Genomic DNA, 24,809 nt, shown 5'->3' with positions numbered 1-24,809 from the left:
TAAAACTCTGTAATGGAAAGAGACATCAGAGCTAAAAAACTCATCTTCTATTCAACTGCTGTATGGTCGAATGATGAATGGCAATGACCAGAACACAGCAATTTCAATTTCCAAGTTCTCCAAAACTTAAAAAGCTACATTCATGCAGCAGCCAGTACTCTGAGGTTCCTCACATTCAGGCTTTCCTTTTCCTCATTTCTGCCTGCAATCCCAGTGAGCAAACCACCCCTCCCTCTGCCAATCCTGTTCTTCTTACCAAATTCTTCTTTTACACCAGAAACCACCTCAAAAACTTTTATCTTCCTCTCACCCACCTCCCAAGTCACCCAAAAATCTTCACTTTGATCTGGCAGTTCAAGCTCCTCCTCTACCCTCTCCCTAAATGTCTCCAACTTCGTCTCTGTCCTCACCCTCCCTGCCACCTTCCTCCCCTCAGCCCTCTGCCGTGCCATCTTTTGCCCCTCCTTTCTCCCCTCCTCGTACACATTCATGAGGACTACAGCCTCCGCCCTCCTTGCCGTCCTCCTCCACCTCTGTAAACACAAAAAGCTAACCCCTCTCCACCTCTTAATTCTACACAAATATCAACACCCCTCTTACCTCTCAGAGAAATAGCAGAAGCTGAAGAAATAGTTAAGGTGTGTATTCCCTGCTCACTCTCAGATTTAGGTCAGATAAAAAACAGGTTCACCTCGTTCTCTGAAAATCCTGCCATGTATATCAAAGAATTCCAATATCTCACTCACTCTTATAATTTCACTTCTCAGAACACACAGATTATCCTTACCTCTTCAACCAGACCTAAGGAAAAACTGCACTTGAATGGCAGCTGCTGCTTTTGCAGATTCCGTGCACACTCAAAACTCCAAGAGACACCCAGCGAGCCCCACCACAGTTCCAACCACGAATCCACCTGTAAACTATCAGCCAGAGTCTGCGACCCTTCCCCACCTAGCCCACTTTTTAACCTGTATAACAGAAGGCATAAAAGAAGGCTGCCCTTAATGCTGTTAATTATGATAAAAATTGAAGAGATTTTACAAAGGCTTAATGAAAATCTGACCACTTTCATGAATAGATTAACCATGTCCCTCCTTCAATACAACAATTTAGATCCTGAGTCAAACTCTGGTCAGCTATACCTACACACCAACTTTATCACACAATCTCATCCAGGCATTTGAAAAAGTTACAGAAATTAGAAAAAAGCCGTCAAACCCCTCAGAAAGACTTCATTAAAGCAGCTTTTAAAAACACCTTTAACAATAGAGAAGAGGAAGCCAAATTAGAAAAACACACATGAAATCAGGCTAAAGCTTTTCTCCTAGCTGCTGCCCTCAAGTCTGAATCTCAGAAACCTAATCCCCCTTTATCTCTTTGGCCACCTCTGGGACCCTGTTTTAAGTGCAGAAAGGAAGAGCACTGAACATGCTCCTGCCCTGATGCCAGGCCTCCACTGGGGTCTTGCCCAGTATGTCATCATAAAGGTCATTGGAAGTCGGACTGTCCTGAAAACCTTGTTTCCAGGAAAGTTCCTCCAGCACACCCTACCGACCCAGAACCGGGATCCTCCTTTCCAGACCTTCTCAGATTAACAACAAGTGACTGACAGGTCCCTGGTTCAAGATGGCTCCACATCTCCATCAGAAAGTCTGAACTGAGGGGTTAGCATCAAGGTTGGAGGTAAGCTGATCTCCTTTGTAATTAACATGGGGGCCACATATTCAGTCCTCTTAAAACATTCAGAACCTTCATCTACTTCCTGGATCTCTATTGTTGTTTTTATATGAACAGAACTGGACAGGTAAAAGAAAGAAAACATAGAAATCATTAATAACTATGGGAATCAATCATGGCTATCCTCATTCCTCTCATTTTTCTTCACCCTTAAAATCAATCCTTTTACCCATTATAACAGCATTACTGATAGTATTGCTGCTGCTGCTTTTTAGTCTTTGCCTCTTACAGCTCCTCATCTTATTCATACGCCAAATTGTACAATCAACAACTCAAAAATATGTGAATGGCGTCTTTCTGCTGCGTGAACATCAATGCCAGCCTTTTCAGAACCAGAAGCCAAAACCCACCGTGCAGAACGGAAAGGAACCCCTCACCACCACCTGACAGCAGGAAGTAGCTAGATGGAGTCAACGCCCCAACCCCCCTCACCCTTCCATCCAGCCCAGTACCTTACACCCCTACTTAGGTCCCTTACCATATATATATATATAACCAAAGAGTTAGGAATGTTAGAGGGTTCTCCCTTACAAGGTTTATAACAATGAACTGATCGCAAGGTTTACAATGGTTAACAGTGACATGCATTCCCATGACATAGAACAGCCCCTCATCCAGAGCCTACATGTTCAGATACAGTTCATTTCATGACAGGAATAGACAAAGGATCCACATGGCACCACCAACCCCTCTCCCATGCCTAGAATTCACTACCCCTAGCCCCCCTACCCCTAGCTGTCCCTATTGGTCCTTGGGTCTTACCCAAGCCCCACCCCACCCTCACTAACTAAGCATTTTCCCACCTATAGATGTACTGTATAAATTCATGACTGCCTCTGCCAGAGGGCGCTGACGTCTATTCTTCAGACCCCCTCCTTTGGGAGAGCTTCTCAATAACTTAAACTTCTTGCCTGCAATTGTCAATCTCCATGTCCCAATGAGCGCCGTTTTTCTCTAACACTTCCCTTTTCCTAAACTAACCTGCCTCAACTGTCTGAAACTGGAGCTCCCATGGGATCCAGCCACCCAAAGGTACTGTCACTACGGAAGTCCAAGTGCTGGTGTCACTGATGCCAAAAGAGGGAAGTGGATCAGTGAAGCATGCGGGGGTTGGGGCTTGGAGTGGAGGAGTTACTTCAGTTAACTTTTTTTCTGGACTGATTAAAAAAAATGTTTAATGAAAAAATCTTCAAACACATGCAAAGGTAGAGAGAATTGCATAACAAAACCCCATATGCCATAACCCAGTATTTTGTCATATTTTCTTCATTTACACTTTTTTCTTTTGTTAAAATATTTTACAGCAAATCCAACACATCTGATTTCACCACTGTATTTTTAGTACGCATTCCTAAAGGACAGGAACATTTTCTTATATTATTACCATGTAATTATCAGATATAACAATACCAACAATAATTCTTCATAGTTATCTAGTGCCTAGTCCATAGTTAAATCTCCTCAATTATCTAAAAAAAGACTTTTTATAGTTGATTTGTTAAATTAGGGTCACAATATTAGGTGATTCTGTTTCTTATGTCTCTTCTGATTTAAAGCAGCCCCATGAGTATCACACATGCTCTACCCCATGGTAATTTATAAAGCGAAAGACCACAAAGTCTATTCCCAGAGATAAGGCATTCTTGTCCTCTTAAAAGATAATTTTCATGAAAGTTTAAACCATAAGTCTCCTACAGAAATAAAAATGAACATATGCTAAAGATTATTTCCTACTAATTAGTCAGTGAGAGAACCAGGCAAATGATGTAACCATATCAAATGAGAATGTGAAGGGAAGCGGCTGTGGCTCAATCAGTTGGGCTCCCATCTACCATATGGGAGGTCCTCGGTTCGTGTCCCAGGGCCTCCTTGTGAAGGCAGGTTTGCCCACACGCTGCGGAGAGCTGACTCAGCAAGGCAACACAACAAAAAGGGAGACAAGCAAAAGTGTAGAACGTGCAGGAAATGTACACAGAGAGCAGACAGCAAGCAAGCTGGGGGTGGGGGTGGGGCAGAATAAATAAATAAAAAATATAAATACAGACACAGAAGAACTCACAGCAAATGGACACAGGAAAAAAAAGCAGACAGCAAGCAAAAAGCCACGGGGATGGGGGAGGGGGGAGGTTTTAAAAAAAAAAAAGAGAATGTGAAGAACAAATACACTCACAGATCAGGAATATAGAAGTGAATGTGCAAATGGAAACAAATGGTATTTTCCACAAGGTGGGGAAGGGAAATCATTTGAACCTCTGTGGAACCAGATAGTACAGTCTAAGAATTTATTTTGCATTGCTGTCAGTTATCTACAGAATTGTAAGATACCTTCCATAGATTTGGAATTGATATTTCAGAATCTTAAGTTCAGAATCTTAGGTTCAGAATCAGGATGTCCTGTGGAGTCTATAAAGCAATTGTCCACAATATCATTTTCCTCTCATATTGTTCTCCTCCCAACTCTCAGTCCTGTTTCCCCAAAGCCTTCTGCTGTTCTGCTGGTGTCCCAAGGTCATTGCTTAGGATTAACTGGGACCTGAGTCTCAAGGGCTGGCACTGCCCAGTCTGAGCTTAGGTCTGGCTCTGTTGGCAAGGAGCCTGAGCATTGGATGATTATTTAGAGATCACCTTGCTCAAACCTTAACCACATTCCTACCCTCAGAAGGAACAGAATTCAAATGATTAATAATTTATTGACTAAGGGCTTTTAGAGAGTTTACAAAGAGGTTTGACATATCCTAAGGGGTGTGACTTGGGGTGGTCTAGAGCTAAGCTGATGTTATTTTTTTCTGAGAAATAATAAAAATAGCTGTCATTTACTGGAAGTCTAGTGTGTGTTAAGAGTTTTTACATGCTTTCTATGTCATTTAATCCATACATCATACTGAAGATTGGGAATATCGGTGTTACAGATGATGCAACAAAGGTTTATGATGTGCCCAAGATCAAACAGCAGCCAACAGTAAACTCAGAGTAAAAACCTAGGCTGACTCAAAAACTTCACTTCTGCCCATATGAGCATTTTCCAAAGTATAAACCCAGGGAGTTCTGTGGCACACAAACACTACTGCAATCAGCTCACAATAGGTTGGCTTGAAGGGAAGGCAACGCAGAACTTTACAAAATAAAGGGACAGAGAGAAAGACACAGAGAGGAGATTAAAGATGGGACCAGGGGACACACAGCTTCTGGAACTGAGAGCCTCTACCCTAGTTTTTACCTCGAATTTATTGGAAACTACCAAGCAGCTGTTTGCTTTTAGAACTGCAACATCATCTACAGTAATAGGGAACAACTGCAACATCTACAATAGAACAGGTGTAACATTTACAATAAGGAATGGGTAAGCCAGTTTCCCACAACAAAACACACACCCACCCCTCACTCCATGTTCAAAATCTTTTGGGAAACATTGGTTTTAGCTATTGAAATAGGTTTTTTACAAATTTATTGAATGATTTCTCAAACCTTTAATATACTAACGGGCATGTCACATCTTTCACCTCTCCAGATGTGATTGGAAGTTTTTCTTTGGCAGGGGGTTATTCTGCCTGTTGGAAAATGCTGGATTGGAAATTTGTTTAAGAACCTCATATAAGGAAGAAGAGAGGGACAGATTTCTCATTGGCCAAAAGGAAGGAAAGAAATGCAAACTTGTGAAGTATAATTTTCGGTTGGCTTTCGTTTATACACTGTCAAAGCATTCAGTAGAGTCTGGCATATGCCCAACTCTCACACATGGTAGCTACTATTGTTATTACTCTTACTATCATTTTAAAAGAAGAACTACAGAAATTTAACCTTTTATTTTTTCTTAGATGCAATCTGAACTCTAGTGGTTTGTGGGACTCCAATATTCTTTCTAGAGGGTCTTCCTCATTCAGGAATGGCAGACTCTCCCCTGGGGCTCTTTAATTTTTCAGATCCATCTGCTGCCCAGCACCCAACTTCTGGCTCGCAGAGCGGGCCCCTGGGAGAGGAATGGCTCCGTAGTGGCCCCTGGAGAGGGCAGGGTCTTCTATCTTTATTCTGAGCCTTATGAACAAAGCTGTTGGGGTCTCCCCACAGTCACGCAGAAATTGGGGAAAGTGAGGGAGCCGCTTGGTAAGATGTAGAATGGATTTAATGATGGCGAACATGTAAATGTTTTAAAAGTCTGATTTCTTCCTTTTCTGTGACCTCTGGTGACAAAATGGAACTCACTGCCATATTGGAAAGATGACTGGAGACCACAACCTGGCATTTTTAAACTTTAGCCTCTGTAAGATGATGATTTCATTTTTGCTAAAGAATCTGCCTTTTTTTGGCCAGTTCTTGCTTTCATTTTAAGCAGTCTCTTTTTTTGTTTAATTTTTTTCTGTCCTATTGGTCAGAGATCAGAGTGCTGGTAGGTTCCATGCATGAATCCTTCCATGGGATTTCTGGTAAGTGGGGTCATGAGCCCGGCATGGTTCTGAGCGGGCACTGAACTCTCAGACAGGAATTTTGATGGGCACTGAAGTTACGGATCATGCAGATGAGGGACAGAGGGATGCTGGTGAGAGGGGCGTGGGGCTGGAGTTATCAGACAAATGTCCTATATGGAACTTCAGTGGGATCTTATTTGGAGCAGGCCTTGCAACCCTCAGCAAATCCCCTCTCCCAGAAGGGGGGACATAGTCTACATGAAGCATAACAGTTACCTTAAAGGTGGTAATAACAGGAAATATGAAGACATTTAAAAGAATACATTTGAGCTAATTCATGAAGGACTTTGTCAAAATGGTCCCAAGGTATGCCTGTGCTGTATCTCTCTCCCATATCCTGTCTTTTATGTTATGTTATGTTAGTTATTTAAAGATAGGTGTTATTGAAGACAACTGGTTCCTCAAGGGACATATCTCTGAGAACTTCCACTACTAATTAGGTTTGGAGATGGTCCGTCTAATAAAGCCTGTGTTCTCAGTTAACCTCATCATACGAACCAGTGTTTGATATTTATTTCTTCTTCTCAATTGTCTCGTAAAACGGTTGCCTTCTTGAGAAGAATAAACACATATGTCCTCCCCCCAAATATACCCACATAATGCAGTAAAAGCATCATGGTAAGTAAGTTTGATTCAGAACAAATTCAGCTCGACTTTCTGGCTTCATGTTTTTAAGATGATTCACGTTAACTCATTTTTCTTTCCCATATGTCCTGGGCTTGTATTTTTACAACACCAGACGGGGATACTAATTAAACTTTAGAGTTCACTCCTGTCTTGCATAAACTGCGATTCGTAATGACAGGTCTGGCAGTAATCAATATATCAGCTACACGCCTCATGATTTAAAGGCAATGCCACAGTTACTGCTTGGAATGAGGGTGAAATTAGCTCTGTAAATTGAATTTAGAGGAGCCATAACTTGATTACCCAGAAATATATTGCAGAAGCTTCTTGTACTTTTGACAAAGCCCAAGGCATGCTTCTAGCAAGGCCCATGATTTAACCAGGAACACTTTATTTACAATGAGGTAAATAATAGTTGACACCTGTCCGCTTGCAAAGCTTCAGAAATATTTCAACCGCAAAAGTACCATTCTGTTTCCACTCTATACTAGATAAAAATAATTTAATGTATGCTATTCCATCCACGAATTGAAAGTCAAGCTATTAACAAAGTCATCATAGACAATCCAAACACCAGAGTTTTTAAAAAAATTGCACACAGGAGTAATGAGACATTGTCTTGCCTCCACATTCTTGTAGAGGGTTTGGTATGTGTTAATTTGCAGAATAGAAGGGAGAACATGTTTTAGTTTCCTAGGCTGCTTAAGCAAATACTATGAAATGGGTTTGGTTAAACAATGGGAATTTATTAGCTTATGGTTTTGAGGCTGAAAAAAGTCCAAATCAAGGCACCATCAAGGGGAGACCAAGAGATGCCTTGTCATGTGACAAACTAAGAACAAAGGGAGAGGGAAGAATAGGTGTAGCATGGAGCATTTTGGGGGACATGACATTAGAATTGTTCTGCATGATATTGCAATGACAGACACAGGCCACTATACATTTTGTCAAAACCTAAAAAATTGTGCAGTACAAAGTGTAAACTATAATGTAAACTATGGACCGTGGTTAGTAGCAATGCTTCAATACGTGCTCATCAGTTGTAACAAATGTACCACACTAATGAAAGAGTGGGGGGTGGGGAGAGATTGGGTATATGGGAATCCCCTATATTTTTGACGTAACATATATGTCTAGTTTTAAAGTTCTTCTCTTCAATACTTTGAAGATATTACTTCATTGTCACTGTTGAAAAGACTAATACTAATTTAGCTGTGTTCCTTTTGAAGACAGGTGATCTGTTCTTTCTAGACCATTTTAGAAGTTTCTCTTTGTCTTTGATGTTTATAAACAATTTTGACATTGAGTCCTTTTAGTCTGAGATCTTTTATCTTTCTTTAATACCTCAGATAAATCCTCCAATCCATTCATTTTTCCTTTCTCTCTGTAAATGTTGACATGTTTAAGTCCTTCCTTTATATCTCTTCTCTTTTGTACTTTTCATCTCTTTATTCTTTTTTGTCTAAGTCCTTCCTTTATATCTCTTACTTCTCTTTTGTATTTTTCATCTCTTTATTCTTTTTTGATACTTTTTTTTTTTTTTTTTGAGGCTGGCTGTGTCATTAGGGTCTAGTCAAGAAACTGAAACTCATCTCCTTCTATACTTTAAGTCTTCCTAAAATTGCTAATCTCTGAATTACTTTACCTTTGTGCTTTCCAACTTCTTCCACTACTTTGGAGAGAACTGAATGTGAGGAATTGGTTACACAGTTGTTGAAGGAGTTGGAAAGCACAAACAGAGGAAGGATAAAGGGAGGAGACAGTTACTAGAACCCAATAACAAGCTGACCCGCTAAGGCTATGGAAGGAGGGTTGATTTGGCAGTTATTGATCCACAGAAGAAATGCAGCTATTGCCATCAGAAGCAGAGAAAGAAGGAGCGAAACACCCTAGCTTCCATTTTCCTCCCACCTCCCTTCTTCTGCCAGTGATTTCCATAGGTGGCACCGAGTCAGAAACTAATTTGCAAGGGAGCCTGGGGAATGTAGTTTGCAGGAGCCAGTCCTTTTGCACACAGCACAGAGCAGGGGAAGTGCAGGGAGTGGATCTGAGAGCAAGAGGTAAATGACCAATACAGTTGCCTGTATAATAAATAAGGCTCCAGCTGCATGCATTTTGCATCTTTTAAGTTTCTTTATTTCAACTATATTTTCATACCTCGTGTTTCTACTTGATTCTTCTTTACAAATGCTTTCTGCTTCTTATTACCAATATTTTTTCTTATCTCTTCGAAGATATTTTTCACTTATTTAAATTTTTTTTTCATCTGTTCCCTTAATTCCAGTTAATTTAGAATTGGTCGTTTAATATGCTGTCTTTGTTTTAGAGCAGGTGTCCTTTACAAATGTCTGTTGTGTGTGTGTGTGTGTTTCTACCCTGGGAGCTCATTCCCCGCTGGAGGAGGGCAGAGAGGAGCTCCTGGTGAGTTTGAGTCGGGAAGGAGGCCTGTTCCAGAGCAGTGTTCCACGCTTTAAATCTTGGGACGGATCGCCCCTGTTCGTGCCCCTCGGGCAATCTCAGTAATCAGCCAAATCAGCAAAAAGAAAGAACTGCTTTCTTCGGAGAATGTTTTTTCCTCGAATGAAGCAGCCTGTGACTTGAGGAAAGCGGAAACAGGGGAGAACTCTCAGGACTGTCAACGCTGCTTACACCTCTTGTTTTTAATCTCTTCACGCGCGCCGCCCCCGGGGGCCTGGGCTGGAGCTGCTGTGGACTGCGGGTGGTGAGCGGGGAGGCGGCATCGATTTTTCCAGGCCTCGGCGCAGGGTCCCAACAGCGCTTCTCCCACCTGGCTCCCAGCCGCTGACCCCATCCCAGCTCAATCTGCCTCATCTTCCTAGAGGTTTCTCACAGGCTTCAGAACCTTACACTTTGCTCTCACATTTGTGGTATTTCTAGGTTGAACTGAGGGAGAGAGCCAGCAATCTGTGCGGCTTTCCATTTTGTCAGGAACCTGTTGTTTGTTTTAGATCCCTGATTCTGGCTGAGCATCTACATCTCCATGGATACAGTCAGAAAGATAAGACCAAATGATTTCCCTCTTAACTCCCATACTCAAACATTCCAAACAATTCTACTTTCCACCCTGAAGAGCCTTAGTTGAATCCTCCAAAAGTTTTCAAGTTGTTTCTGAGGCTTTTCAACTCAGAATTTGCTCTTTAACAACAAATGGTTATGTGTGAGGAGTGAAGACGTCATCACTACAGCTCTTGGGTGGCGTCCTTCTGCCCTAGCCACACTGCTCCTTTCTCTGTGTCTCAAAGCTTCAAGCCCATTCTCTCCTTAGGGCCTTTGGGCCAGCTTCTCATTGGACCAGCAGTTCCCTTGTCTAGAATGACATTTCCGCTCATCTTTGCATGGATCACTCCTTCTCTTGGCCCAGTTCCCAGTTCTAATATCCTCTCCACTGAGAAGTCCTTGTCACCAAATTAAAGCAGCCACCTAGTTACTCTATTACATCCCCTTTATTAATTTTCTTGCATATTATTTATTTACATGCTTATCTTTCTTCTCCCTTAGAAAATAAACTTCATGAGAACTGGTATTGTCTGTCTTGCTTTCAAGGAGATCCCTAAAGTCTAGAACAATGCCAAGCTCATAGAAGGTGTCCAATAAGGATGAAACAAATTACTCAATTCCATAATCTTGATTTTCCTTTAAAATCCATACGACTAGGTAATTATTGACATGATCTCAGTCATTTTGGGATGATATTCATGAGTTTCTCTTTTTTTCCCAGCTTGCAACAATATTTACTAGCTGCTATGCAAAGTATTTCTTTTATTTGTTCTAAATGTGCCTTTCTGGTTTCAAAGTTTGCTCTTTGTCCTGCTATGTTAGGTCACAGGGAGCAAGTTCTCATTTATGCTCCATATACCTTTCATGATTTAAAAGATTACCATCTTATCCAATTCTAGCTAGTGCTTTGCTAGACTTAATGATTTTATTGTTTAACTTCCTGTTTGTGAACACAATATAAGTTTATTGTTTTCATTGTCTTGGTCTTTTTCATATCAGGTTTTAATTTAAATTTTACAATTTTGAATATTTTTTAAATGATTTTTTAAAAAAGATTTTATTTATTTATTTATTTATTTCTCTTCCCTTACCCCCCCCCCCCCCCCGAGATTGTCTGTGTCTATTTTGCTGCGTCTTCTTTTGTCCGCTTCTGTTGTTGTCAGCGGCATGGGAATCTGTGTTTCTTTTGATTGCGTCATCTTGTTGTGTCAGCTCTCCGTGTGTGCGGCACCATTCCTGGGCAGGCGGCTCTCCTTGTGGGGTGCACTCCTTGCGTGTGGGGCTCCCCAGCGCAGGGACACCCCTGCGTGGCAGGGCACTCCTTGCGCGCATCAGCACTGCGCATGAGCCAGCTCCACAAGGGTCAAGGAGGCCCGGGGCTTGAACCGCGGACCTCCCATGTGGTAGGTGGACGCCCTAACCACTGGGCCAAGACCACCACCCCTGAATTTGTATTTCTAGAAGAAATGGCTAGCTTTTCTCATGCTTTAGATCAGATGATTGAAAAAACATATATATATATATATATATTTGTTTCTTTCCTTTGATGAAGACTTGGCATAAGTGTTTATTTACTTATCCTGCCCTAAGAGATTTATTTACTTACCATATACACAGAGGATGAATTAAAAATGGAAACATGATCAGAAAATAAAACTTACATTCTTTTCCTGGCAAAGAGAGCCTTAAACTGTAGGTGTTGTTTGTGGGGAGGATTTTGCTGATGGAAAGGAATCTTCTGGTACAGGGATTATTTAGTCCAGGCTTCAGTGAATTTATGGTTTTCAGAGTGGCCAAAGAAAGGTAAGCATATGCCAGTGCATATTCATATAATACTTTGTTTAAAGCATTAGAGTTCATACTAGGTTCATTTGGGGGGGCACAAACCCCTTGCACCAAAATAATAGCACAATTATTTCCTCTTTCCTGTGCTCTGGTAAATCCATCACACTATGTCAGAACTGATAAAGTGTAAAATTAGTTACATTTTCTTCAATGTACTTCTACCCTGCCTTTCCCCCTCCTAGCCCTCTCTTTTCCTCACCCACCACTCATTTAACAAATATTGCCCTGTGTGGAAGAAAGTCCCTGTGCTCCTGGATTTTACTGATCTCTGTGAACCCACAGCCTGCGCGTAGGGGGGACTGGAAAGGGAATAAGCACTTTGTGGCTCAAAAGCTCTTGCTGGAGTTGTTTTTTGGTTGATTTGTTAATGATATTTATAGTGCTAATTTAATTTTCTCAAAGTATTTTATGATATTAATGCTATACTAGTTGGATCACATGTGCAAAGCAGAATCATGACAAATAATCTTGTGGCATGCTTTCTAAATATATTGGAACAAAATTGCTATTGATTGGCCTTGGTAATTGCTGAAGAACAGAAAGGTTTGGCTTTCAACTGGAATTCACACTTATTTGTACATTTAAATGCTTCACTGAGAATTGATTAAAAGCAAATAGCTTCCCAATGGTAACCGAAGAGCAGAAAGTAGGAGTAATAACTTGAGTTCACTGGCTTGGATCCATTTGTCCCTCAACCAATGTTACTCTTATTTCAAATAAGGTCAGAATATATTCTGGATATCACTCAACTCTAATCACATTTTATTGAGCAATTTCCATTAAGCTATATAAAGAAAAATTGGGGGTGGGGTGAATAAAAGAAGGTTAACAATGGACATATCCAAATAAGAACTGCCTTTGAGGGGTGACAATCTCTCCATAGCCATATTCCTGATCGCTGCATACTTCAGTGTTTGGAACTTTCTTTTGCTGAATGTTGAAAGTGGATTCTAGAAAATCAAGTGGTACAAAACACAAAGAATCACTTTCAGGATAATTAAAACTATTTTGAATTTTTTATTTATCAATCAGGTTTCTAATATAATTTTAGTTAAATGAAAGACATTCACAAAGAATATTAGGCATACATACATACATAATTTCCCTCTTTCATTCTAGTTTACATGCTTTTGTTTTTAGAGTGAAATTTCGTGTTATTTCACAGCGATGGAATCCTAATTGACTTTACAGAAAGAATATTTAGCCCAGCTTTTCACAACTCTAACCTCTGCAGTCACCACACTCACCTAAAGAAAAAGGAAAAAATAAAACAAAACCTGACAAAACTTAGAACCAGTAACATTTAGAATTGTTTCCTGTTCTCCTTGAGAGGAACCTCCATTTTCACAGCCATCCCAGAACCCAGCAGTCTCTGCAAATAAACTGAGACATGAAAATGAGGCAAACAGTCTTAGAAGACTTCTTAAAGCATGTTTTCATCTGGAGGATAATCGTGTAAATACATGTGTATATAAATACATGTGTGCCCATATACCTTTATTACTTTCTGCCAGAATTTGCTCAATGGTGAATACAAACCAACTTTTCAACATGCTTTCTTCAGTACAGGTTTACCTACCACTCTTGAAAAATATACTGTTCTGAAAGGAGTCTTCTTTTCCAAAACCATCACACAGGGTACATGTAGTGTAGACACAGAGCCACCAGGCAAAGTGAAACTATCATATTGCTGTTTTATATTGGCTTAGTTATTGGCCAGCCCAGTCACATTGGGGGTGTGCGTGAGTAAGTAAGATGAGTTGTTAGTCACATCCCACGTAGGAATTCAGGGCTTTTTGCAGATTTAAATCTGACTTCTCTGGCCTTTGGCAGTATTCCATCTACCAGTGTTCACAGTTTAGCTCCGTAACAGTCTACCTGATTAAAATAATTTAGCAATTGTGTAGCAATGCCCTGTAAATTTCCCAATTCCTGGATTTGGCAGTTTCTTTTGGTGTGACCTATAACCACAGAACCAGATGGTTAAGTCTTCCACCAGAAGACTTGGTCTTTATATTTGAGTCTCAAAGAATTCTGCAATTAAGAGTCAATGGCACCTCACAGTTGTCTTACTAAGTAGGCAAAACAGTGCCATCTTAAATATGGGGCAAAGGAGGGACAGAGGTTCAAGACTTGACCAAGGGCAAATAGTAAGGCTAGAGAAGGGGTTAGGACTCTGTAAACTGACTTTCAGGGTCCGATTTTGCCAAAACTCCATTTAAAAATGGTCCCCATGGTTTTCTTTTTTTCCCCAAAGTCCAAATCAGCTAGGGATGCTGTTTTGGGTTTGTTTTCCTACCTATTTCAGGGTCAATAATGAAGGGTCAGCTAGTTTAATTGAGATTACCAATTGAGTACCTATTTTTGACTGGCTAGCTGGGATGAAATTTAATGATTATTTGCCCTTCTTTTTGAAAACTGCCTGTCAGGATGGTGTAAAGGGAAACGATATTAAAATGTCCAACTCAGAATCTAATCTTTTGGAGGCACGAGACTTAAAGGGACCATTCAAAGTTTTATACCATAAGAGGAGAATACGGTGTGGAAAGGAGAGGGAGAAAAAGAACAAGTAGAAGATAGAAAAGATTCGATCTTGCCATAGAAGGAAATAAAATTTTCTTCTTGAAACTACACAGAACGCTGCATTTTCATATCCCCTGGCTGTTTCTTCTTCCCTTAAGTGCATTTTGTGTTTTGTGTCTTTGTGCCCAAGTCTCCACAGCTGTGCCCTGCTCTCAGCCTGCATCTGGTTGCTGCTCAAGAGATGGTCAGCAATTACATTATGACCAACTCTATGGCTCATGCCAATACTTTTTTTGAATTCCTGCACCTATTTTTAAAGGATGCCTTTTTGTCAAACACAAGGCAACAGAAAATTCTCTAACAAAGGCAGGCCAAACTCCTGTACCAGATCATTAGAAAACCTTCCATCTAACGATTTCCTTTACCTGAGCACTGGTTGAAAGCCACAAGGAGAAATATATTCCTATATATTAAGATCTAGAGAATAACTTAACAATAATATAACTTCTCTTGAGCTAGCTTCCTTGAGCTCTGGGGAATATGCTATTTTGCGAGGTTAGGATAGCACTGATTTTATATTCGATGTCCCCCACTCCTAGCTTTTCAAAACATAGCTTTTCAAAACATAGCTATTTATTTCTTTTACAAGCCACCCTAAATAAGCTATCAACTTTTCCTGAAACTTTAAAATAGCCTCTATTGTGTGTGTGCCTGTTGTTATGTTTGTCTATTCTTATTATTTAAAGAGGCCATTGCTGGCCTATTTGTACTTGATTGATAAAGTATTAGGATATAAAATGCCAAGATTTTGTGAGATATGAATGACAAAGCAAGATTGAGTTTGGGTCGTTATGTCATGGCTATCTGGACTGCATTGTCCTAGGCTTTCAAGGGAAGGAGCTGGAAAAAAAATGAGCTGCTTCCTTTTCTTTACACAAATTTATTTCCTGTTTAGAATGTACTAGATGTGGCTTTCATAAACATATTTAGGAATTTTCATTAAACCCACAATCCCAAAGAGTAGTCAAGACGTCTAGCACTTATTTGGCACTTAACTTAGTTCCTTAATACCTTATGCACCTTTTACCGTTTGTCTCCCGGCCAGATTATAACTCCCCAAGGGCAAAGATGGTGTTCGGCCTCTCTCTGCATTTCTTACTTGATTGATTGTGTTATGGTTGAGCCACTGATCCCTCCTTCTATTCCAGCACCCTAGGATTTGGAAAGTTGGTGGGAGAAGTGTAAGGTTTTATTTTTCACCTTTGTGGTAGGAAGGAGAGAAGAGGAAGACGGAAGAGAAAGTTTGAGAGTTTGAGGACATTTTTAGTACTCCCCATGAGCTGTTTTTGATTGTTTTAGTCCCTTAATAGTTTTGGAAACAAAGGGAACATGCTAGAGACAACGCATAAGAAATAGAACTAGGATGGGAAATGGAAGAAATAATTAATTTCCATCTGACATTACTTGTTAAGTGCAAAATCAATACCCACAAAATAGTTTAAAATTTGGTTTTTCAATTTAACAAGATATAACAGAATCTTTAATGGCAGTCATCTGGGTTAAATAGCCTTTGCTTATGCCATTTGTAACTGTTGCATTGTTTTGAGATTTAGTCATATTAAATGGTTTTCTATTTTAAATGTTTTTAAGAAGGATGATCAAAACCTTTTAAAATTAAGGGTGGTCATGATAGTGCCTGAGGGCACTGTAAAAGGGCATCAGGATTTTTGTTTTGTTTGTTCTGTTACCTTGCCTTGAACGGGAAGTAACTGGTCCAAACTCACCTTTACAATTATGCCCTGATGCCATGTGCCATTGATATAACCATTATTCAAGACAGTGAGATTCTCCAATAAGTTGAGTATACTAGAAATCTTGAAGAGAATCTAGATTTAATCCCAACTAACTAGAATTTCCACTTTATTAAGAGACCTTCAGAAAAAAATCTTCATACCTTTTAACCTCATTGTGTCCCTTTTCAAGAGAAATTAAAAAGTAATTGTATTTAAATCTGAAAAAATATTGGAGTGGAGTCTAAAATTTTTTTGAAGTGCTTATTAAGGATAAGAGACCTGAAGTATAATGATCATAAAGAGTAATCATTCTGGGAATTACTTTTGTATAACCTTTTTAAAAAAAATAATCAAATGAAAGTATTTTTAACTTATTTTTATTAATTTTCATTTATTTGTATTAGGGAGCTTTTCCCCATATGGTTACACAAAGTCGGTTATTTTAAAATAAAATTGAGTAAGTGGTCAATGTTCCTATTAACTGAGAGGTGTGATTGAGTAGACATGTCCATTCTCTGAGAAGCAACAACTAATTACCAGGTTTGTGATGAACCTGAGGTCCAAATGTGTCTGCCATAGAAGATTCCTGAACCAAGGCAGTCTATTTTGGATGGAATAATATGTAGAGTGGATCCCTTAAAATATTGTTTAAATTGTATGTTTTCCATATGATTCCAAAGTAACAGCAATAATAACAATAATAACTTGGCTTTATTGTGATGTGTCCATTCAGAGGACACTGTTTGCTAGAACTTTGTCACAGAGGATTAGAAACTAGAGATTTAAACCAAAATAAGGAGAGCTACCTAATTTATGCATTTACTAGAAAGTCTCTGTACTTTTTCGATGACTATAAAAAATCAGAAGCAACAATTCATAACATCTGGCTCTAATCCCCTACTGAAGTACTTACATACACATACAATGTAATCCAATATGTTGCAGATAAAGCAGAGGAAAAATCTTTCGTAACAGCTGGTCACAGCATCACAGCTGAAAGTTACATATATTAAATAGGTCTAAGACTACATACATGGAACAATACTGTCTTTTAGAATTCAGTGGAAAAAAAAAAAGCCAACAATCCCTATATGAAACTACTTTCCGTTCTCAATGCTTCTCTCCAGTAGTGTTGATTATGTTGTTATACAACAAGGGTCATATACTTTTTTTCCTTCAACTACTGGTGTCAGGCAGGAGCCCTCAGACAACTGGCATTGATTGAAATCTCTTTGAAAATTGGCAAATAATAGGTTCTCTTTGTCCCTTTCTTTCCTTTTCCAATTTACAGGACACCAAAGGAAATACTAATTATGTGAACACGAACTAATTACTACATTAAGCCATTAAAACTTGACTATATGTAAAAAGAAGAGAATGTTGGAGGCTGTATGTATGTTAATCAGCTTTTCTCAAGAAAAAATATCCACATTCTAAGGGCTCTTAAAAATGTAGAAAACTTGCCCTGTTATTACGGGTTTTTAGAACACCTCTAACCATACACAAAATAAGACAGATATTACCTACAAATTTCAACCGTTGCAGTAAGCTCTAAAAGTAACTTTAGTATTATTTTGTTTAGATACAGAAGGGGAAACTTAGCTATAAAGAAATATTAAAAAGTATTTTTGTGGTGAACAGTCTCAAGAATTTTTTGTTGCTTGCCTCCCCCAACTTGTGCTGAAAATTTTAAGGATGTGCTCGAGAGTATGAAGCAGGGTGCTTTTGTCCCTTTCCCACCTCCCTAATAATTCCCCCCTCCCTAGCCCATGGCCAAATAGCCGCCCCTCAGATGAGCCACTCCTTTTTGCTTTCATCAATGGTCTCTGTGAAATTGGGGTCGTTGTTCATAATGGCAGCATCGGCACTTTCTGCTGACTCCGCCCCTTTTGCTTCATTGGTGTGGTAGGTGCCCTTGTGACGAAACATGTACCGAATGAGGAACACCAAGGTGCAGAGAATGGTGAAAATCACCACAGCAATGACCCCTGGTGGAGACAGGAGAATTACAAGACGTTAAATAAATCTCACATAGCCCCCGGACACTTTCCCCCCCACTTCACCATGGTTCCCTCCAACACTATCCTTTCTTATATAAAAAACACAAAATTACAAAACAACAATAAAATAGGAGTTCTGTAACAGAAATAGCTGGAGTAACATCCTCCAGCCAGAATTAACTAAAATACTGGATTAAATATATGAAAAAAGTTTTGAGATGTTGGACAACAGGCAGAACAAAACTATGATACCTGAGAATTGGTCCATTAGAATGGCTAAAAGTAAGAAGATTAACAATACTAAGTGTTGGCAAGATTGTGAACCAACTTGGCCTCTCAGATACTGATGATGAGAAAGTAAAATGGTTCAACCATTTTGGAGAATAGTGTGACAATTTTTTAAAGTTAAAAACTTTGATTTCTCTAAGACCCAGCAATTGCACTCCTAGGAATTATCAAAGAGAAATGAAAACATGCCCACAGAAGATTTGTACAAGAATAGTCATTTTAACAGCTCTATCCATAAGAGGCCCTAACTGGGAATAAATATAATGTGCATCACCACGTGAGTATATTAAACAAATTATTGTACATCCATACAATGGAACAAAACTTGACAATAAAATAAGCAGGCTATTGATACATGGGACAACATGGAAGGATAGCGAAAACATTATGCTGAGCAAAAGAATCCAGGCACAGCAGATTGCATACTGATTCCATTTGTTTGAAACTTTAAAAGAGGTGAACTAATATGTAGTGGCAAAAAGCAAGTCAGAAATTGCTTTGGCTGGGTAGGAGTGAGGCAGTGGGAAGGATCAATTGCAAAGGGACATGAGGGAGATTTTTGGGGTGATGGAAACATTTTACATCTTGATTGGGGTGGTGCATTTGTCAAAAATCATTTACCTATCACACTGAAATGGATGTACTTCATATTACCTAAATCATACCTCAATAAAGTTGATTTAAAAAAACAAAAACAAAAAAATGGGGATGGGGACCTTGATAAAATTATACCAGAAATTTGGATAATGTGATTTAAGCACCACTCTAATTTTATAGTCTCATGTATATTTCACATAGGCATCAACTTTCTTACTGGGGAGAAGAAATCTATTGATTAAGTTGATTGGCTGAGTTTAAAATCCTTGATATGTTTACAATATTATCTATACACAGAGAAGCAGGAATCATCTTTATGGAATAAGACTTTCAAGAGGCAGGGTTAAAAGAAGGCAAAGGAAAACGGGGATATGAGTATTTACCCAAATACGGTACTATTAGGAAAGTCAAATTATTCTGCAGCTGCCCATGGTGAGAAGAAATGACTGGAATCTTTTAGATACTCTGGCTTATTAATTTTCAGGTAATTTTTATTAAATATGATAACTGAAACCAGACTGGCATATTCTCTCCGCTTCTTATAGTAAGCTCTCCTGGACTACTTAGGATGTGAAAAGATGAGAGTGAAAAGACAGGAGATGATAGAGAAATGCTCTAGCTATTATTACTACTGCCTGCTTGTGTGTTCAGATTCTATCTAGCTAACTACCACTTTTTTTTTTTTTAAGTCAGCATTAAAAAGTAGTTAGGTAGAGTTGCAACACCTACTCTCCAGTACATTGCACTCACCCAGGACAACTAACAAGGAGGTAAGGATGGACAACCACTATACCAAACAACTGAGAGTCTACAACTGCAAGTCAGCCATATGATATCGAAGGCCCCCTCTCACTTACAAGTGGAGTGGGTACTACCATCCCAGAATCCTCAGGATTGGGGAATAAAATATGAACTAGAGTAGACTTACTGGTATTCTACTATAGACTTATTGTGATTCTAACAATGGAAGAAATTATATCATCAATGTGGAGACAGTGGCTACTGGAGGTGCTGAGGTCAGGGAGAAGGACAAAGAGGTGTAATACGGGGGCATTTTCAGGACTTGGAATTGTCCTGAGTTGACACTGCAATGACAGATATGAGTCATTATATAAACGACCCTAACTTATAGAATTGAGTGACAGTGAGTGCAAACTACAGTGTAAACTACAATCCATGCTTAGTGGCAATGTTCCAAAATGTGTTCATCAATTGCAATCAATGTACCACATTAATGAAAGAAGTTATTAATGTGGGGAAGGGTGGGAGGTGTGGGGAGTGGAGCATATGGGAATCCCTTAAAGATTTTTTATGTAACATTTTATGTAATCTAAGTGTCTTTCAAAAATAAATAAAAAATATATTTTTAAAAAGTAGTTAGGTTAAAATTTACCAGTTTCTCCATAACCTGAAGTCATATTTAAATAGTAAAATGAATAAAATAAAATCTAGGCACCTCTTTTTTTCCCTAGACTATCATTTTATTGAAATGGCACAGACGAATAGCTACATGAAAGCCTGTTACATACATCACCCACCTCCAATGATAGCTGAGTTTCTGTTGACTCCATTTCTGATAGCTTGACCTTGTCCCGGATTGTAAGGAAAATCAGCACTGGCTGTAGAAAAAAAATAAATAAGAGTTAAGAGTCAAATATACCATTAATCCCAAATAATTTAATAGCTATTTCTTCATACAACTTTTCAACTCTCCCTTCTAACCATATCTTTCACTGTTTTCCTAAATGAAACCTCCTTTTCAGGTGGACCTATCTTGTTGCTGTTTCCCATAATAACCTCCATCTCTGTTCTGGTTGTTTTCCTTTGGACAATGCCCAGATAAACAATATACTGCATCTGGAGGATAAATTTCAAATATGCAAAAGGCTAAACATAAATAGATCCTGAAGTCTTTCTGTAGGATAATAAAGTACCTACTATAAACCATATAAAATAATTCAAATTAAAAAAATCTTTCAGGGAGCAGGTATAGCTCAGTGGCTGAGCACCTATTTCCCACGTACAATCCCTGATATCTCCTAAGAAAAACCTTTCACATTTGTTGGACTTCTGTTGGCAAAGGTAAACCTTTCAGGGAAACGGACTTTGGCCCAGTGGTTAGGGCGTCCATCTACCATATGGGAGGTCCGCGGTTCAAATCCGGGCCTCCTTGACCCGTGTGGAGCTGGCCATGCGCAGTGCTGATGCGCGCAAGGAGTGCCGTGCCACGCAGGGGTGTCCCCCGCGTGGGGGAGCCCCACGCGCAAGGAGTGCGCCCGTGAGGAAAAGCCGCCCAGCGTGAAAAGAAAGAGCAGCCTGCCCAGGAATGGCGCCGCCCACACTTCCCGTGCCGCTGACGACAACAGAAGCGGACAAAGAAACAAGACGCAGCAAATAGACACCAAGAACAGACAACCAGGGGAGCGGGGAAGGGGGTGGGGGTGGTGGTGGGGGGAATTAAATAAATAAATCTTTTTTTTTTTTTAAAAAAAAGGTAAACCTTTCAATAGAAGCAGCTTTCCTGGAGCAGTTTACCTTATGGCTACATGATGGCACCAATTACATTTTTGTTTTAAAAAGGTAAGGCAATTTGGTATACTAAATGTATATACACTGAGGAAATAGGTTTGTGGGAGGATTCAGGGAGGATTGTACTAAGGACTCAGTTTTTCTAAGGTTAATTTATTCCTGGGGCTATAGTTTTCCAAGAATCCCCAGAGTAATGATAAAAAAGTAGATAGAATCCTTGTTCTTCTTTTCCCTTAGAAATGTGGCAACAGAAAAAGGGAGATGCCAGATTCTTTCTGTACATGCTATTTAATTATTTCTCTTTTGGACTTGATATTTTTATTTAAGCTCAGGAAAATGTGTCTTCCCTAGATGTATCATCATCCCAGATTAGCTCAATCATCACTGCTATTCAAAGCTGTTGATATAATTAAAACCATAGACCCTAAGAAAGGTACAAATGAAAGAAAAATTCTCCAGGACTTTTCTCATTCCTCTTAGTCTTTAACTGGTAGATATGGAAGAGACTTTTTGGTGGTGTTTGCTGGTTTTAACTGGCCCAATCCTAAACCTAGTCAGATAGGGAAATAGGCAGAGCCAACACAATATACAGTGTAGTTACTTAAGGCTCACTTCCCATTTCCCTTTAGGATTTTCTGGGGTACGTGGCATGGAATAATATTCAAAATTCCCGAGTCAGTCCAAGAATACAAAGACCTTAAATTTATAGACTTATCATCTGATGTTATTAGATTGATCATCCTATGTGAATAAAACTGGCTTGCATAAAAAACTGTGTTTTTAGAAACTTTGGCTATCTCCTTTAAACCTGAGTCTTCTCTTCAGGGAAGTATTATTAGTAGATGTGACAAATTAATTAATTCAGCCAATCATTCATTCATTCAGCAAATGTTTGCTGAATGCCAACTATTTGTCAGACACTGTTTTAAGTGCTGGAAATATACAGTGAACAATAAAACAGACTAAATTGTTATTAATGATAACTGGTCCCACACTGTTCATTCCATTTGTCACTTAAGAGCTTAGTTTATATAGCCCAAATAGTAATCTAAAGCAGGGATGTGGTTTTAGTTACGACTCTATCAATTTACAGTGAATTGTCTGAAATTGCTTTGTAGCAACCACAGACCATAGACACAGAAAGATTTGCTTATTAATGTACATAATTCCCTAATATAAACCACCCTTCAAAGATTGAAAGCTGCTTTTCAACAGCTTAAACCTTCACTGCCCAGTTTGGTTCAAGGCCTTTTAGCATCATAATTACCCTTACCTGGACACTATTTAGTCCATGTTCTTCTAGAAGCTCATGAAGCTTGTAAGGGGCCTACCGGGGATTAGAGCCCAGGTAGGGTTAATTCCAAGGTCTATGATCTTTACTAACCTGCCTCTGGAAGGCAAGGAATAGACCACAGGTGAGCTGTTAGAGGTTTCTGCAGCTTTCAGGTAGTTTAGCTTGAGGAGGATACACAGGAAAAGGAACTTTTCAAGGGATGGGAGAAACTTGCTCTGTTTTGGATATACTGAATTTAAGGTGCATATAGGACATTCAGGTGGAGATATCTACTAGACATTTGGATATTTTATTTTTTTAAAAATGTATTGTCTCATCACCATGCGATCTGTTACCTTTTATGTACAGTAGCAATTTTTTCCATAAGTTTTCCCAGTGTCCTATTTTTTTTTTAAAGATTTATTTTTTTATTTGTTTCTCTCCCTTCCCTCCGCCCCAACCCCAATTGTCTGTTCTCTGTGTCCATTTGCTGCGTGTTCTTCTCTTGTCTGCTTCTGTTGTTGTCAGTGGCACGGGAATCTGTGTCTCTTTTTGTTGCGTCCTCTTGCTGCGTCAGCTCTCCATGTGTACGGCGCCATTCCTGGGCAGGCTGAACTTTCGTGCTGGGCGGCTCTCCTTAGGGGGTGTACTCCTTGTGCGTGCGGCTCCCCTACGTGGGGGTACCCATGTGGCAGGGCACTCCTTCCATGCATCAGCACTGCACGTGGGCCAGCTCCACATGGGTCGAGGTGGCCCGGGGTTTGAACTGCGGATGCCCTATCCATTGGGCCAAGTCTACTTCCCTCAGCGTCCTATTATTATTATTATTATTATTATTATTTTGCTTTATCTTCAAAGAAGCTTTAGTTTACAGAAAAGTCACAGAGAAAATATAGGGATTCCCATATACCCAACACCCTACCCTCTCCCACTTTCCCCAATTAAAGACATTTTACATGTGTATGGTACATTTGTTACAACTGATGTACAAATATTGAAGCATGGCTACTAACCATGGTTAATGGTTTACATTATAGTTTATATTTTGCAATATACTCTTTTACAGGTTTTGTTGAGGTTTAAAACGGCCTGTATCTGTCCTTGCAGGATCATACAGAACAATTCCAATGCCCTATAAATGTCCTATGTTCCATCTAATCTATTTTCCCCTGTCTAGTCTCTCAGAACCTACAGTCAATTATTGTTATTTATAGTAGTTATGTCTTATAATTCATCTGGAACACTGAGTTAGCAAATACTGAAATTTGTCCCTAGTGGAAATACAGGATTAAGTTCTGATGAGAGGTTGGCACTTAATCTTTATTGAGGTTCCCTTATACGTGATGCTTTGCTTTTCTCTTGGTACTTTCAGAATCCTCTCTTTATCTCTCATATTTGTCATTTTGCAAGGTAGGTATCTCAGGGTAGGACTATGCAGATTTATTCTTTTTAGTGTGCATTGGATATTTTATTTTAATAGCTTGAGAGAGGTATAGGCCAAAGAGAATGATCTGGGAGTCACAGGTGAAAGGGTCGTGTTTCTCATCTCCTTTTTATAAACACAGAACTCTTCTGACTGCCTTTAAAAATATGAACTTCCAAAATATTTCAAATATAGGGACAAAAATACAATGGTAATTTTGTTATTACTCCACTGTGTGCTACTCATGATGCTATGAAACTCTTTGCTTTTCTGCCTCTGATAATGTGGATGATCCACAGATGTTTCTCTCTGCTTGAAGCTTTTGCATCTTTGGCCACAGAATCGTGAAACACCATAGATGCTTAGAGATTCTGGTCCCTTTGAGGTTACTTACATAAACCATTGTGAAAGGTATGGGTGTGACCTGAGATGACCCAAGGAGATGAGAAAAGAGAACAGGGCAATTTAAAAAGGCTTTAATATCCTAGGATAACTTTGGTATAAAATTCGAACTCTTTGGCACTTCCTTGAGCTGAATTTCCCTCCTGCCTCTTCCCACATGGTGTTACTCCTCCAAGTTAAATTCCAGGTACACAGATTACTGATGTTACAGGTCAATGTGACTTTGCTCAAATTACCTCTGACAGGACACCTGGTTTGCTTCCTCTCTTTGTCCAAGAAATCCTACATTTT

At 39.4% G+C, this 24,809-nt stretch overlaps 1 protein-coding gene across 1 annotated transcript in view; it reads right to left on the bottom strand.

Moving 5' to 3' along the window:
• Positions 1-12,676: 12,676 nt before the first annotated feature.
• The window catches only part of CNTNAP2 (contactin associated protein 2), a 2,351,919-nt gene continuing 2,339,786 nt past the window's right edge, over positions 12,677-24,809 (bottom strand). Inside the window, exons 23-24 of the mRNA XM_058297514.2 lie at positions 20,430-20,510; positions 12,677-17,994 (exon numbers count right to left, since the gene is read on the bottom strand). Coding sequence (XP_058153497.1) covers positions 17,795-17,994; positions 20,430-20,510 — 281 coding nt within the window. The 3' untranslated portion in view covers positions 12,677-17,794. The remainder of the gene's footprint in view (positions 17,995-20,429; positions 20,511-24,809) is intronic.

The sequence above is a fragment of the Dasypus novemcinctus genome, chromosome 5, assembly GCF_030445035.2.
Source record: "Dasypus novemcinctus isolate mDasNov1 chromosome 5, mDasNov1.1.hap2, whole genome shotgun sequence".
NCBI classification, from domain to species: Eukaryota; Metazoa; Chordata; class Mammalia; order Cingulata; family Dasypodidae; genus Dasypus; species Dasypus novemcinctus.
This window is presented reverse-complemented; position numbering and strand designations above follow the sequence as displayed.